This window comes from Notolepis coatsorum, assembly GCF_963971535.1.
Source record: "Notolepis coatsorum genome assembly, chromosome: 2".
Taxonomy (NCBI): Eukaryota; Metazoa; Chordata; class Actinopteri; order Aulopiformes; family Paralepididae; genus Notolepis; species Notolepis coatsorum.
The window spans coordinates 147,649,554-147,663,868 of NC_140166.1; the positions used below are offsets into that span (position 1 = coordinate 147,649,554).

A 14,315-nucleotide genomic window follows, 5' to 3' on the forward strand; every position below is an offset into this window, starting at 1 on the left:
TACCCCTTGGGGCCTATACCTGGGAACCCTGCATATATCTGTATCGGTTGATATCGGTTGATATCGGTATCGGAAATAAGAGTTGGACAATATCGAATATCGTTTGTAAAAAGCCAATATGAGCATCCCTACTATATACCATACATATGTATACATACTATACAACTATACTATACAAAAACATACATTATGTTTTTAAAGTGAAATATGCGTGATCCACCCACGACTGCAGTCTGCTTTTAACCTAATCACAGTCTTGTGAGCGTCTTCACATGTGGGTCCCTCTCTTTTGTTGTCTGTTTTTTTATAGTCAGCCTGACTGACAAGTAGATTATTGCGGGGGGGCGTGACGGCTGTCATCTAAAGCCCTACTTCCAGCCCACACACACATAATGACCCAGCAGGCGTGACCAAGAGGCTTCTCCGCTCAGTACTGCAGCCTGTGCCTTCGCTCGCTTCCCACTTACTTACAGGAATTAGAATGAAGGAAATGGTGGACATGTCTGCCAACACTCTTAAGTGTCATTAAGCTTTATCCAAAACCTTTCACCGTGCTGTGAATCACACGCCTCTTACCCTGGCGTGTGATTTTTTTTTTAACTTTTTCTCCGCCTGATTTCTATTTTCTCCCCATCGCAATTTAGTCGTTATGCCAATTCCCCCCTCCCCTACCTGGTTGATGTGCGCATGTTCCTCCTACTGGTCGGTACAAGGGAACCCTGAAGTCCACCACATGCTTCCTCCGACACATGTGGAGACAGCCAGTGGCTCTCTTCTCACCTGGCAGCGAGGACTCTCATTGGTGAAGTGTAACGCGTGGAGGTCACGCTGCCTTCACCATTCCTGCCTTTCGCTGAGCAGGCGCCCAGACCTGACCTGTAGGCGTCGCTGTCCACAACGCCAGATTACCACCCTCGACTTCCCTCCCGCTAACTCAGCCAAACGAGTTAGTATGACGATCGGCCCAAGCCGCAGGCAATGCTGACTCCAGGAGTCGAGACCACAGCCTCTTGCATTGGTGACGAGCGCAATCTCCGCTACACCATCCGACCGCCTACTGAAGTGCAAATTTAAACAAATTCAAAACAAAACAACTAGAACAAAAACGAGCAACAAATGAACAATCAAACATATACAGTAGAAAAGCAAAAGATAACTCCAGAGTCTAATCCTTTTCGTATTCTTCATATTGTCTAATTATTTTCATCTTATAAATTTTTTAAATTGATAAATATTTGTAGAGGGGAAGGAGTTCAAGGCTTGAAGGCAAGGGTAAAAAGCTGGGGTTTGAGGGCTTTTTTAAATGATGAGAGGGTGTCTGCATGATGGATATGGTTGGCAGGGCGTTCCAGAGGGTGGGGCAGCTGCAGCAAAGGCCCTGTCTCACCCCAGGTCCGGAGCTTAGTCCTGATGGGTTGGAGGAGGTTAGCATCTGCATATAGAGAGAGAGAAGAGAGAGAGACAGACAAGAGAGAGAGACAGTAATTCCTTGTATAAACTACTTGGCAATAAAGACTTTATATTTGATGCACACACCAGCCCCCCCCCCCCCCCTCAGGCCCCCCCCCCCCCCCCACAGGCAGCTGAACACTGCATGCGCGGTCGCGGTTGAGTGATCGCCTGTGGTGGAATTGAACTCTCACCCTCTAATATAAACTTCAAAGCCCACCTAATAACATGGCGTGACAGGTGTCGGCGCTCGCTGAGCTATCGACGGGCCGCCTGGAGGAGGTTCAGAGAGAGAGTGGTCTAATTCCAGAAGGTAGTCTAGAGAGAGCACTCGACAGGCCCTTTGAATATATCTTTTCTTGACATGGTGGTGGAGGAAATGTGGCAGTCTGTCAGGGATTTATTTTCATTTGGTAGAAACATGATGTTTCAATCTCTTTCAGTTTGATCTGAAAGGTATTTTAGTCTCCTCAAACGTCTCTCTCTTGTGTCCGACAGGTTTAGTCTCCTCAAAGGTCTCTCTCTTGTGTCCGACAGGTTTAGTCTCCTCAAAGGTCTCTCTCTTGTGTCCGACAGGTTTAGTCTCCTCAAACGTCTCTCTCTTGTGTCCGACAGGTTTAGTCTCCTCAAAGGTCTCTCTCTTGTGTCCGACAGGTTTAGTTTCCTCAAAGGTCTCTCTCTTGTGTCCGATAGGTTTAGTTTCCTCAAAGGTCTCTCTCTTGTGTCCGACAGGTTTAGTTTCCTCAAAGGTCTCTCTCTTGTGTCCGACAGGTTTAGTTTCCTCAAAGGTCTCTCTCTTGTGTCCGACAGGTTTAGTCTCCTCAAAGGTCTCTCTCTTGTGTCCGACAGGTTTAGTCTCATCAAAGGTCTCTCTCTTGTGTCCGACAGGTTTAGTCTCCTCAAAGGTCTCTCTCTTGTGTCCGACAGGTTTAGTTTCCTCAAAGGTCTCTCTCTTGTGTCCGACAGGTTTAGTTTCCTCAAAGGTCTCTCTCTTGTGTCCGACAGGTTTAGTTTCCTCAAAGGTCTCTCTCTTGTGTCCGACAGGTTTAGTTTCCTCAAAGGTCTCTCTCTTGTGTCCGACAGGTTTAGTCTCCTCAAAGGTCTCTCTCTTGTGTCCGACAGGTTTAGTCTCATCAAAGGTCTCTCTCTTGTGTCCGACAGGTTTAGTCTCCTCAAAGGTCTCTCTCTTGTGTCCGACAGGTTTAGTTTCCTCAAAGGTCTCTCTCTTGTGTCCGACAGGTTTAGTTCTCCTCAAAGGTCTCTCTCTTGTGTCCGACAGGTTTAGTCTCCTCAAAGGTCTCTCTCTTGTGTCCGACAGGTTTAGTTTCCTCAAAGGTCTCTCTCTTGTGTCCGACAGGTTTAGTCTCCTCAAAGGTCTCTCTCTTGTGTCCGACAGGTTTAGTCTCCTCAAAGGTCTCTCTCTTGTGTCCGACAGGTTTAGTCTCCTCAAAGGTCTCTCTCTTGTGTCCGACAGGTTTAGTCTCCTCAAAGGTCTCTCTCTTGTGTCCGACAGGTTTAGTCTCCTCAAAGGTCTCTCTCTTGTGTCCGACAGGTTTAGTCTCCTCAAAGGTCTCTCTCTTGTGTCCGACAGGTTTAGTCTCCTCAAAGGTCTCTCTCTTGTGTCCGACAGGTTTAGTCTCCTCAAAGGTCTCTCTCTTGTGTCCGACGGTTTAGTCTCCTCAAAGGTCTCTCTCTTGTGTCCCACAGGTTTAGTTTCCTCAAAGGTCTCTCTCTTGTGTCCGACAGGTTTAGTCTCCTCAAAGGTCTCTCTCTTGTGTCCGACAGGTTTAGTCTCCTCAAAGGTCTCTCTCTTGTGTCCGACAGGTTTAGTCTCCTCAACGGTCTCTCTCTTGTGTCCCACAGGTTTAGTTTCCTCAAAGGTCTCTCTCTTGTGTCCGACAGGTTTAGTCTCCTCAAAGGTCTCTCTCTTGTGTCCGACAGGTTTAGTCTCCTCAAAGGTCTCTCTCTTGTGTCCGACAGGTGTCGGCCGAGCCCGAGGGGGGGGGCTACGTGTTCCAGGGCTTCATTCAGGGGAAGGACTACGGCCAGTTCGGAGTGCAGAGACTCGGTACGCTTCCTCCTTTACCACTAAACACAACTGATGATTTAACCTGTGTGGGGGAGCGTGATTTTACCTGTGTGGGGGGGGGGTGATTTAACCTGTGTGGGGAGTGTGATTTAACCTGGGGGGGGGGGGGGGGTGATTAACCTGTGTGGGGGTGATTTAACCTGTGTGTGGGGGGGGGGGGGTGATTTAACCTGTGTGGGGGAGCGTGATTTAACCTAGGGGGGTGATTTAACCTGTGTGTGGGGGGATCGTGATTTAACCTGGGGTGTGATTTAACCTGTGTGGGAATGTGGTGATTTAACCTGTGTGGGGGGATGGGTGATTTAACCTGTGTGTGGGGGGGTGATTTAACCTGTGTGAGGGGATGGGTGATTTAACCTGTATGTGGGGAGGGTGATATGTTAAGCCTTAAGGTCCCTTTTCTTTATCATAAATCGATCATAGAGACCGTATTAGATCCCCAATTATCACCTCATTGGCTACAACCCTGTGCAAAGATTTTCGAGATCGCCAAATGATTGACGGAGCTAGAGCCCCGGGAGTCGGGGGTGGTAATGTGTACTTTTGCGTACTTTGGGGCACACCTCACATATCGGCATGTAACTCGATAACTGCTGAACGGATTTTGTCACCTGAAAGGGCAATCGACAGGCAACAAATAGGGCTTTAATTCTATCTATATATTGTATTAAAAGAAATGCACACCCGAGCCACTAGAGGTCGGCAGAGAATCGTCCACATGTGGGCCCTTGGATGTTAAGAGGTCAATGTTTTTAAATATTTTTTGTAGCCAAGAGTAAAGACCATAACCCTATCAAAAACAGTAGTCAAAGTGTATATTTTCATTTTTACCGATGTTATCGGAAATACTAATTTATCGGAAAATGCTAATTATCGTAAAAAAACGCAAGGAAATGACTAAATCCAGATTCAACCCCGCCATTGGAAAGAGGAGCATTTTCCCTATCCGTAGATGTATGATTTGGCCATAATCAAATATGAATTTATAATTAAAATCGATTATCATTAATTACTGTATCTACAAATCCTTCTGTTTAATCATCTTCCCGCGGCTCATTTGCTTAGATTTTTTGTACACATGATCTCAATAAGGTGGTGAATGAGCTCAGTGATTTAACCTGTGTGGGGGGATGGGTGATTTAACCTGTGTGTGTGTGTGGGGGGGGGGTGATTTAACCTGTGTGGGGGGATGGGTGATTTAACCTGTGTGTGTGTGGGGGGGGGTGATTTAACCTGTGTGTGGGGGGTATGTGATTTTACTTGTGCTCATCGATTGCTCTAATGCAGGGGTTCTCAGACTTTTTATACCACAACCCCATTTTATTTAGGATCTTTTTTTTGGCAACCCCACACATATCACGTAATTTCAGCGTGGAATTAAGGAATATAAAAATACACGTTGTTGAACTTGATCGTGCATATTTATTAAAATTATAAAACAAGGCATATTTTTTTTTTCCAATGCGCGACCCCGCTGTCACCTACCCACGACCCTACTGTGGGTCGCGACCCGTAGTTTGAGAAGCGCTGCTCTAATGCACCATTCTGCTACGCAGTGAGTTGGACGACGTTCCACTGTCGAGCGTCTCTGCCCAAACAGGAAGTACACTAATGTGTGCAGCCACACCCTGCTCCTGGGCGCAATTAACTAGACCTGAGACGGGGTTGGCTGCTTAAGAAAAAGGTCGACTGTGGCTCGGGAGTTAGAGCAGTCAGTCGTCTGGCTAATCCATAGGTTCCCGGTTCGAATCCCGTTCCTCCCGGGCAGCGTGTCAAAGTGTCCTTGAGCAAGACACTTAACCCCCCAACTGCTCCCGATGAGCAGGTCGGCACCTTGCATGGTCGCCTCCGCCATCGGTGAGTGAATGTGTGAGTGAATGGGTCAATTGTAAAGCGCTTTGGATATAATTGCCCTATTTACCATTTAAATCACGGTGTTCTGAATAGCATTGTGGGCGGAGCTCCCATCTGATTACATTAAGCAGAGCATTTGACCTCCCTACCGTCAGCCTACTGTCATTAGCATCATTATAGAGGACACATTGGGTCATATGCCTCCACCTTACCTTCCCTCGTCGCCTCCTCTGTTGTTAATTGTCGATGTTCATGACCCCGATATTATGATGCCACTGTCATCATCGTTATCATCTTCATCATCATAATGGTTTGTCATCTCTGTCATCACGGTTGTCATGGTCTTCCTGCTGCCATCGCTCTGCCCCTTCCTCCTCCTCTCTGCCCCTTCCTCCTCCTCACAGTATGTCATTATCATCAACACCTCCACTGCCACTGTATAGTAAGTACTAGTCCGCTATTCCATTATACATTGACGCTGGGTGAATGTTGTAAAGCGCTTTGTGATGTGTGATGCCATTGAGCCTGCATAGCCCAAGGTTGGGTGCTACAGTCTATTTATCATTTAGTGACGTAGATGAATAAATAATAAAGATAAACAGCACAAGTCACATGACGGCAATAAACGCATTTAGTCATTTAGCTGAACGCTTTTTTATTATTATTTTTTTTTTTTTATCCACTTTTTCTCCCATTTTCTATTTTTTTCCCATCCCATCGTCCAATTCAACCCAACCCTCGAACGCTGTTTCTTGCCTCCCACAAGCCGGCTGCAATGTGGACGAAGCCATACATAGCACAAGTCCCCTCCGATACTCGAGGTAGCAGCCCTCGCATCTTTTCACCTGCGCAGCGCGATCTTTCAGCGTCAGGGGTCTGCGCTTTGGAAGGGGCGCCGCCCCCATCGCTTCTTGATTCTACTGCGCAGGCGCACCAACCGACCTGTAGGAGTCGCTGTCCACAACGTCCGATCCCCACCCCTCAGTTTTCCCTCCCCCTAATACTGCCAATTGTATTAGTACGGACGACCAGCCAAACTGAAAACAATGTGGAGAGCTGGGCTCGCACCACCTAGCCGCCCTTGCTTTTTTATTATTATTATTATTTAGCTGAACGCTTTTATCCAAAACAAAGTTCTGTACAACAAGTCAGCAGGAAGGAAGGTACAACTCTGGCAGCTAAGAGTCAGTAAGACTGTTTGTCAAATAGTGTTGAACTTGAGTGTTACACTCTGAGTACATAGTAGTATAAACATATTAGCATGATAGGTAGTAGTATACGGATAGTAACATAGTAGTATAGACATATTAGCATGATAGGTAGTAGTATAAGTATAGTAGTATAGACATATTAGCATGATAGGTACTAGTATACGGATAGTAACATAGTAGTATAGACATATTAGCATGATATGTAGTAGTATACGGATAGTAACATAGTAGTATAGACATATTAGCATGATAGGTACTAGTATACGGATAGTAACATAGTAGTATAGACATATTAGCATGATAGGTAGTAGTATACGGATAGTGACATAGTAGTATAGACATATTAGCATGATATGTAGTAGTATACGGATAGTAACATAGTAGTATAGACATATTAGCATGATATGTAGTAGTATACGGATAGTAACATAGTAGTATAGACATATTAGCATGATAGGTAGTAGTATAAGTATAGTAGTATAGACATATTAGCATGATAGGTACTAGTATACAGATAGTAACATAGTAGTATAGACATATTAGCATGATAGGTACTAGTATACGGATAGTAACATAGTAGTATAGACATATTAGCATGATAGGTAGTAGTATAAGGATAGTGACATAGTAGTATAGACATATTAGCATGATAGGTAGTAGTATACGGATAGTGACATAGTAGTATAGACATATTATCATGATAGGTAGTAGTATAAGGATAGTGACATAGTAGTATAGACATATTATCATGATATGTAATAATAAGAATAGTAAGTAAGGTACATAACAGTAAGAAGGTTAGTTTCTCGGGCTGCCATACCTGACCCTCCCCTCCCCCACGCTGCTCTGACCCTCCCCTCCCCAAGGGGATCAATAAAGGAATATCTTATCTTATCTCATAATGTCTGAAGAGCAGCCATACAGTATTTCAGTATTGTGCTCAACAGATCCCTGTAAAGCATCCTCCCCTTATTAGGGGAACATTAAAGGAATATCTTATCTTATATTTATTATTAATTGTATCTAGTTTTGTGTTTGGTTTTGTTTGTTTCTTTTTGTTTTGTTATGTTTAATACAGATATGTAATTTATGTATTCTGTAAGCTGTGGACCCCCTTGAAAACGAGATGGTTCATCTCAATGGGTAATTCCAAATAAAGAATTTCAATATCTTATTAGGGGAACAATAAAGCATATATCTAAAATATGTTTGGCTGTATATACATATTTTAGAATGTATATCTTTGACTGTATTTTTATTCTTATTCTTATTTTTGACTACCTAAATGTTTATTGTGAGCAATCTGTGGTGCTGTGAATTTCCCATAAACCTGTGTAAACCTCAATTGAATTGGTTTCATTTTGACATTAAATGCTCCTTGTAAAAAAAATACACATATAATATATTGACAAGGAGCATTTAATGTCAAATATAAATATATATATATATGTATTTCTTTAAAATGTGGTCTATAATGTGACCCCTGCTGCTCCAGCAGGTATGATCGTGAGAGAGAACGTGACGCTCCCTGACGCCGAGACCGGCTCCACCAGCAGCAGCTCCGTGGCCATCGCCATCCTGGTGCCTTTCTTCGCCCTGATCTTCGCAGGCCTGGCCTTCTATCTCTACAAGCAGCGGTACGTAGGTTTCAGGCCTGGCCTTCTATCTCTACAAGCAGCGGTACGTAGGTTTCAGGTCTGGCCTTCTATCTCTACAAGCAGCGTAGGTTTCAGGCCTGGCCTTCTATCTCTACAAGCAGCGTAGGTTTCAGGCCTGGCCTTCTATCTCTACAAGCAGTGTAGGTTTCAGGCCTGGCCTTCTATCTCTACAAGCAGCGTAGGTTTCAGGCCTGGCCTTCTATCTCTACAAGCAGTGTAGGTTTCAGGCCTGGCCTTCTATCTCTACAAGCAGCCTAGGTTTCAGGCCTGGCCTTCTATCTCTACAAGCAGCGGTACGTAGGTTTCAGGCCTGGCCTTCTATCTCTACAAGCAGTGTAGGTTTCAGGCCTGGCCTTCTATCTCTACAAGCAGAGGTACGTAGGTTTCAGGCCTGGCCTTCTATCTCTACAAGCAGCGTAGGTTTCAGGCCTGGCCTTTTATCTCTACAAGCAGAGGTGCATAGGTTTCATGTGTGTTACGTATGTATTTATGCTAGTCAGGTTTCCTCGTTGAATTCCTCCGACAAAAAAACAAAAGAACACACATTGCCTGTTTAAAATTTTAACCGGCATTATACGTAACATTTTATAGGCGTTCACTTGTGCCTCATCTCCACTAGCCAGGGTTTAGCCGTGCTGTGGCCTCGTCTCCACTAGCCAGGGTTTAGCCGTGCTGTGGCCTCGTCTCCACTAGCCAGGGTTTAGCCGTGCTGTGGCCTTGTCTCCACTAGCCAGGGTTTAGCCGTGCTGTGGCCTCGTCTCCACTAGCCAGGGTTTAGCCGTGCTGTGGCCTTGTCTCCACTAGCCAGGGTTTAGCCGTGCTGTGGCCTCGTCTCCACTAGCCAGGGTTTAGCCGTGCTGTGTGGCCTCGTCTCCACTAGCCAGGGTTTAGCCGTGCTGTGGCCTCGTCTCCCCTAGCCAGGGTTTAGCCATGCTGTGGCTTCGTCTCCACTAGCCAGGGTTTAGCCGTGCTGTGGCCTCGTCTCCACTAGCCAGGGTTTAGCCGTGCTGTGGCCTCGTCTCCACTAGCCAGGGTTTAGCCGTGCTGTGTGGCCTCGTCTCCACTAGCCAGGGTTTAGCCATGCTGTGGCCTCGTCTCCACTAGACAGACACCTTTTCACAACCTGACTGTATCATCATGGTTTAGCTTGTGTACCACAGTTGCTGGTGTGCATTTTGAAAGGTTGCATAGCAACCCGAGAGTTTAAAGAAATGCAATGGAGACACCCAGCTAGGCTGAACATAGCTAATGGAGACAAGGCATTGGAGTGTACCCAAAAAATATCTGGTTTCTGGGGTGTTTCATTGAGAGGTGTTTGCTTTTTGCAGTACCCTGAGGATTGATACGTGATAAACTAACAATATATAAAGTTCATAATTGATTTGAATTTCAAAATGATAACATCAATCTGTTGCCATATCAGTTTCCACTGTATGTAGAAATACGAACGGACCGTTTTGATGGAGTTAGCTCAACGTTAGCTAGCTAGCCACGTAGGCTAAGATGTAACGACAAACTGTAATGATACGCAGAAGAAATGGTTGTATAATGTCCTGGGCCCTCATTTATCAACGTGACGTACGCACGGATATGTGCTTAACCCGTGCGTACGACCATTTCTAAGCAAAGTGTGGGATTTATCAATTTGAACATGAACTTGACTTTGTGCGTATGTCTGCGCACAGCCCAGAGCATGCTTAGCTGACGCCCTGTGGTAGAATATGGGGACTGCAGACGGACGGCATAGATCAGTTGCATGCATTAGTTTCAACGCGAAAATAAGCTTGACTGACGTGTTCTGTATGACCCCCGTAATTCATTATAGTTCATTGTGAAATAGCGATATTAGTGTAATTATTGTCAAACCCTAAATAGCATGTGGAATAGGTCTTTCTCTCCGAATGAATGCAGGTTTATATATATAGCGTTATCGGGTGCACTGACTGCGCTCGCAGGAACTGTTTTCAGAGATAGCATCAGATAGGGATGAATGAATGAATGAGGGGCAGTCTAATTGCAGAGAGAACATAATATTAACTAGAGTCCACTACCCGAGACACCTCCTTCATTTGTACCGCAATTTGGGACCCAAATTGGAGCTATAAGCTTAAAAGCTTTTCCGTGCTTATTTGAGAAGGTCCAGCTGCAGAGCCGGAGAGACAGACAGCAGAGAGACAGACAGACAGACAGATAGACACTGTTCTGTCTGTCTGTCTCTCTGCTGTCTGTCTCTCTGCTGTCTCTCTCAAAATAGTATAAGTGCTATCTTGGCCCTGAGAGTTGCTCTCCGGCTCTGCAGCTGGATCCTTCTCAAATCAGCACGAAAAAAGCTATAAGCTTATAAAACGATTTAATATGCTAAACTTCGTTTTAAATTCTTTAATTCACATTTGTTTATTTCATAAAGATTTTCCCGACATAATGCTACTTGCCCCGACCAGATCCGTGACTCTGTTGCGATAGAGATGAATTATCTACTCAGAAAGCTTATAAAACGATTTAATATGCTAAACTTTGTTTTTAAATTCTTTAATTCACATTTGTTTATTTCATAAAGATTTTCCCGACATAATGCTACCTGCCCCGACCAGATCCGTGACTCCGTTGCGATACAGATGAATGATCTACTCAGAATAGTATTATAAAGTGGCTATCTTTTATGCTGTAGATCACTGCTGGTATGTGCGTGCAGAACCTTTATTTCAGCGGGGACTGTAGTATTTATTTGACGTTACTGTACAATATATGTGTATTAAAAGACGGAGCTGTCTTTTATTGTATTATAATAATTATTAATATTAAAAATAAATGAAGAAAGGCATTCTTATTCCAGCATGCATTAATGACACCAACGGGCAACGGCAAATCAGTGGTTAATGGTCTTTATTAGTGTTTGCGGTGTCCAGGCAGCAATGGTCTTTTAGGAAGTTAATAGATATAATATCCGACATCACCGTGTACAACACGCTTCCCTCGGCTTAGTCCACTTTTCCACATTTCATGGGGGTGTTCCATTACCGTATATAGTTAATCTGGGCGGTTCTGGTATGCAAATACTTAAAACAGTGCACAAGCTCCAGCTTAGGAGCAAGGTGATATTTATCAAGACAACTGTGCGTAGGACCTGTGTATGCACGTGTGATAAATCCAGTTTTTTTGTGCGTGCACACATTCTAAATTCTGTGCTTACTTGTGGAAATAGAAGGTTTTCTAAGAAAACTTGATAAATGAGGGCCCTGAACTGATTGAACATACAACAACAATAGAAACGTCCGTTTCTCGCATTTGTTTCCTCTGGAAGGAGATTGGCACCACGTCTTTTGAGAGCTGTGGAGCTCTAGAATTCTAATGTAGAATTCTGGGAAAACGTCCTCATGTGTAAGATGAGTGTTTAGTATGTAGCCTTTGTATGTGTTCATGTTCTCTGAGCATTATCATACAGCTCACGACACGCGTGCAAAACCTGCATAAAAACATCGCATTCATTATGCTAATTCACGGTAAACCGGAACAAAATTATATTCCGAGTGCTCATTTCAATAGTAATTACATTTCAACCTCGTCTTTTCACCTACCACAGCAGTCCACACAGAGCTAATGAAAGCATGTGAGAGCTGGATAATTGGGTGAGCTTGTCTCCTCACTACTAATGTGCTACTCCCCCCCCCCCCCCCCCCCTTGTCTTCTCCCCAGGAAAACCGATAAGGCGCAGTACACCGGCTGCTCCGTCCACGAGAACAACAATGGCCAGGCCACGTTCGAGAACCCCATGTATAACACCAGCAGCACCAAGGCCGCGGCGGAGGGGAAGGTGGTCCGCTTCGACCCAAACCTGAACACCGTCTGCACCATGGTCTGAGAGGACGAGTGGGGAGGGAGACCTGAACACTGTCTGCACCATGATCTGAGAGGACGAGTGGGGAGAGAGACCTGAACACCGTCTGCACCATGATCTGAGAGGACGAGTGGGGAGAGAGACCTGAACACCGTCTGCACCATGGTCTGAGAGGACGAGTGGGGAGAGAGACCTGAACACTGTCTGCACCATGGTCTGAGAGGACGAGTGGGGAGAGAGACCTGAACACTGTCTGCACCATGGTCTGAGAGGACGAGTGGGGAGAGAGACCTGAACACTGTCTGCACCATGGTCTGAGAGGACGAGTGGAGAGAGAGACCTGAACACTGTCTGCACCATGGTCTGAGAGGACGAGTGGGGAGAGAGACCTGAACACCGTCTGCACCATGGTCTGAGAGGACGAGTGGGGAGAGAGACCTGAACACTGTCTGCACCATGGTCTGAGAGGACGAGTGGGGAGAGAGACCTGAACACTGTCTGCACCATGGTCTGAGAGGACGAGTGGGGAGAGAGACCTGAACACTGTCTGCACCATGGTCTGAGAGGACGAGTGGGGAGAGAGACCTGAACACCGTCTGCACCATGGTCTGAGAGGACGAGTGGGGAGAGAGACCTGAACACCGTCTGCACCATGGTCTGAGTGGGGAGAGAGACCTGAACACCGTCTGCACCATGGTCTGAGAGGACGAGTGGGGAGAGAGACCTGAACACCGTCTGCACCATGGTCTGAGAGGACGAGTGGGGAGAGAGACCTGAACACTGTCTGCACCATGGTCTGAGAGGACGAGTGGAGAGAGAGACCTGAACACCGTCTGCACCGTGGTCTGAGAGGACGAGTGGAGAGAAAGACCCAGAGAGACAAGGAGAGACACGATACAGAGATGGATGGAGTGTGTGTGAAGAATGGAGGGAGAGAGAATAAAGGACAGATTGTCCTCGTTTTGACATGAATATATAGAAATATATATAGTCTATATATCTGTGTTTCTGAGGCACACGCACAGAGAGAGGCGCTCAGACGTAAAGCACAGAAGGCCGACTGTAGTCGCTGGGAAACAGAAGGCGGCAGAGAGAGTTCTGTCCCTCAGCACCCGCCCCGCCCGACTCGCCCTCTTCCGCTTGTGCGTTTAAGCTGAATATGTTACATTTTTTATTATTGTAACCGTAGATCTTGGCGAGGAGATGTAGTATAGGAGATTTCTATTAACCCTTCAGTCTTTGGTTCAGGCCGTGTTATATATATATATATATATATAATGATAATTCTTTACAGGCACGGAAAGACAAGTCTGAATCCCGGGGGCTGACGTGGCTCGAGGGTGGGCCGGACGGGGCGGCAAGTGACGACGCGCCTCTCTAGCTCTTCCCGAGAGCGTTCGGTGGAGAGAGGAGACGTTTCTCTTTACACTCTGTGAGTGTTGGCTTTATGAGTACAAGAACCTCTGGCGTTTTACATGAAGAGTGTTTTATACTCAAGCGATGGGGTGCGAAGGGTTCCTTCACGCAGCCAAACCAAATGTTTAAGCCTCCTCGTTTCCAGTAGAGCTGTCCCAGTCCAGCCCCGTTTAGGGCTAGTAGTAGGGCTGTACCGAATAGCTCGACGCTTCGAAGCTTCATTCATAACGTTGACATTCGAATTCTAAATCAACATTATATTATATTATAATATTATATATTATTATTATTATTATTATTATTATTATTATTATTATTATTATTATTATTATTATTATTATTATTATTATTATTATTATTTTTGTATGTGTCTATTCATTCTATTTAAACCAATGGGGTTTTTCTTCACAGTTGCAGATAAAGATTAGGCTACACTAATATTATACTATTATACTATATGACTCATCATAAAAATTTAAATAAAACATTTATCATAAATGATTAGTAGCCTATCTGCATCCGCTTGGCGCTCCATCAAGACGTCACCATCACTTTCGTACCAACCGTGCCCTTATTGGATTATTTATGTTGATTTAATAAAAGAAATTACTAATTTAATCAGATTAATCACTTTATTCAAATTGAGGATTTTGTTTGAGGATTATTATTATATATTTTTAGTTATGATTACGTCATAAAATATGACGACAGACATTCGAAGCTTCATTCGAAAACTTCAATAGAAGCTTCAAATGTAAAAAAATAAATAAAAATGACATTCGGTACAGCCCTAATAGTATTAT

At 44.9% G+C, this 14,315-nt stretch overlaps 1 protein-coding gene across 1 annotated transcript in view; it reads left to right on the forward strand.

The window, feature by feature from the left end:
* LOC311223559 (CUB and sushi domain-containing protein 3-like) overlaps positions 1-12,120 on the forward strand; it is a gene marked incomplete at both ends in the record, with an annotated part of 752,195 nt that extends 740,075 nt beyond the window's left edge. Inside the window, 4 exon segments of the mRNA XM_084308339.1 lie at positions 3,313-3,329; positions 3,430-3,517; positions 8,102-8,240; positions 11,955-12,120. Of these exon segments, the coding sequence (XP_084164465.1) occupies positions 3,313-3,329; positions 3,430-3,517; positions 8,102-8,240; positions 11,955-12,120 (410 nt within the window).
* Positions 12,121-14,315: the final 2,195 nt, after the last annotated feature.